The sequence below is a fragment of the Capsicum annuum genome, unplaced genomic scaffold (genome assembly GCF_002878395.1).
Source record: "Capsicum annuum cultivar UCD-10X-F1 unplaced genomic scaffold, UCD10Xv1.1 ctg4532, whole genome shotgun sequence".
NCBI lineage: Eukaryota > Viridiplantae > Streptophyta > Magnoliopsida > Solanales > Solanaceae > Capsicum > Capsicum annuum.
The window spans coordinates 16,763-19,802 of record NW_025852816.1 but is presented as its reverse complement, the minus strand read 5'-3'; the positions used below and the strand labels follow the sequence as shown (position 1 = coordinate 19,802).

Genomic DNA, 3,040 nt, shown 5'->3' with positions numbered 1-3,040 from the left:
CGGATTTTAGCATGCCATTAAATGATTCGGAGCTATTTGTTGTAAGCATGCCCTATCTCCTCCCGTTATCCTTGTGCATGGTCCATTTTTCTAAGTCGATATTCATCAACCACTTGTATGCTAGAAAGTGTGTCTCCTTGATCAATTTCATTTGTAACAAGAACTTTTTATCTTGGGTAGCAGTTGCAGCAGCCCATAGTAGATTTTCAGTCAGACACTTTTGTAAGCTCTCTGATAATTGGCCTTCAAATGCCTTAAGCAATAACGGTGATAGGCAAAAGAAGCTTGCCAGTTATGCTCTGTAGAGACACTTCTAAGTATTTTGTGATGTCTGTCAGATATCAACATAATTCCTTCACGACCACGCACGACATGTTGATGCAAATCGCTCAAAAACTTGGTCCGTGTATCAAGACTTTCATTCGCTGCTATTGCAAAAGCCAAAGGAAAAATGGAGCCATTTCCATCCGTACCAACCGTAATCAACAACTTGATATCATACTTACCATATACATGTGTTCCATCTATTGATATCACCGGTCGAAAATAACGAAAGCCATCAACACGTGACTTAAACGTCCAAAACACATAATTGAAAATGCATTCATTAACTCCCTTATGGTGTTTAAATCGCCATTCATCGACAAAGCCTGGATTGAAATATTTCAAAGTAGAGATGTACCTTGGCAATTCAAGAAATGAACCCTCCCAATTTCCATAGACTTGTTCAAAGGCACACTTTCGTACAAGATATTTCTTTCACGGACTAATTGTTTTACGGTACTTATTGAGAACGGAGATTTGACATTCTTTGATAGGATACCTGTGAACAACAACGCCTAATAATTATAAAAAAAAAGATAAGTATTTTTTTTATAGTCAAATGAACTTGATAAGAATTAGTACCTCGGTGTTTCTTCAATATACGGCACAAGAACAATTGCAATCATTTCTATATTCAAATTTACGTGAGCTTCATGACAATCACCCATATTACAAGTGTGTTCGCCGATGTATTTTCCGATTTTTCACAAGTTATTACTACTATCCTTGGTAGCACAAAGTTTGAAAGAACAACCTTGGTCTACTGTTTGCAACAAATTCTGAAGACTTTTTTTCTCGACTTAACAACAAAAAACTCCCTCATTTCTGTAATATGATAGAGTTTAACCTCTCGTTGTAGATCTTTTTTTTATTTGAACAATATTTGACTAGCAAGAAAAAAATTATCATTTTAAAAATCAGTCGGTTCACGCCACACACCTGCAGGGGCAAAAGCATTTTCATGCATATCCACAAACACATCGGGTCCTTTCCGAAAATGATCAAGAAATAAAATTTCATTAGAATAAAAATGGGGTCTATTATTTGATTCTGACATTGGTGAAGGTCTTTGAATCGATGTCCGTGGAGTTGATTCCTGTTGAGGATAAGGGCTCATGGACATAGATCTTTGTTCATAACTGAACCTCACAACATTATCAGTCGATGACGAGTCATAGGGGCATTCACCTCCATCGGCATTATTAGGCGCACTATCATCACTCTGTGACAATTCACCATAATTTGCTTGATCACTATTTTCAATATCTTCTGGAACAACATGTTGATCTCACATGACATTATCCCTGTATTTTATATAGTTAAATATTTTCAGTACATGTCAAAAAAATATAAACTAATATAAGCTCAATTATATTTTTCATACTGATAATAATCAATAGTATCAAAATTCAATGATAGAAGAATATTTGAAGATGTTCCAGCATTGTCCATCAATTCAAGCTGTGATGATTGACCATAATTATAATCTCATCCAAGAAATTCATCATTATTCATCTCCCGCAGAGTTAAGCTCCTGAAAAAAATATCGCAAACATATGACATAACAACGTTTAACAAAGCAGTGAGAATAAAAATTATTAATAATAAAATAAATTCATGGATGTTACCGGTCACTTTCATTCAAAGTTTCGTTCAGATCGGGTATTGAAGATTGTCTTGCCATATTACCTGACATGATGTATTGAGAAGCATTCATATAAAAAAAATACTATAATGAGTTAAACGGGCATCACCAACACTAGTTGGATTCTCAAGTTGTGTATAGACATTCGCCTATGCAGGGGAATGAGCACGACGAGTCGTCCGCTCCTTCTTAACATAAACTTAAAGAATGTTTAACTTTACTTGATTGGCATAATCACAAGGAGCCCTTAAAAATTTAGTCAATGACTCATCGTCACTGATAATCCATTCCCCATAATTTATCAGCCCTTGTGATGTGAAGGAATTTGGGTATTGTCTGATTATAAATAGATCATAATCGCCACGTTTAATTTTCATCCTTCTATAAATTGAATCAACAAATTCTTCATAACCGATTAAAAAGGTGCACTATATATTTTTTTCATAGGGTGCACTTTTTTTGTGCACCATCCACTTCTAACTCCGTTAGTTGGAAACGTTAGAGAAAATATGATATGGTGCACAAAAAAAGTGCACCAAGCCTATTTTGATTACTTTCTACTCTGATGACATATTTTCGTCACTTTTTAAAATTTGTGGCATATTTTGGTTGCTTGCTCGTATATTGTCCACTGATTTCGTTAAGGGGTTGGGGAAATGTGAGTTTTGTGTGGGGGTGGGGACCACGTGGCAGGATAGGGGTATGGGTAGGATAGGTGAGGGTAGGGGTATGGGATGGTAAGGTGTAAAATTAGTTATGGCTTTGTTGAGAATTGGTTATTATTTGTCATTTTGTGGAAGAAGTTTTCAACACGGGGTAGGATACATGGTAAGACGAGGGTAAAAATGAATAAATTGGATTTTCGGTAGAGACAAAATTAGGTGTCTACATATTACTTTGTGTATTAAAATAAATCGATGTTATTTCTATAGACTGTGTTAAATAAGGTACAAAAATAAAAATATCCATATATATAACTACAGAAAAATGTAAACAAATATAATTATCTTTGAAAAAAATGTATTACACTATAAACAATTAAAATTATAATATATAAAAAGAATTGTACTG

The 3,040-nt window shown here is 34.5% G+C and overlaps 1 protein-coding gene across 1 annotated transcript; it reads right to left on the bottom strand.

The window, feature by feature from the left end:
- Positions 1 to 210: 210 nt before the first annotated feature.
- LOC124892273 lies at positions 211 to 992 on the bottom strand. The gene is made up of 3 exons (XM_047403609.1): positions 907 to 992; positions 768 to 823; positions 211 to 650 (listed from the first exon to the last, which is right to left on the bottom strand). The coding sequence occupies exons 1-3, from the start codon at positions 990 to 992 to the stop codon at positions 211 to 213; spliced, it is 582 nt and encodes a 193-aa protein (XP_047259565.1).
- Between the last annotated feature and the right edge of the window lie 2,048 nt (positions 993 to 3,040).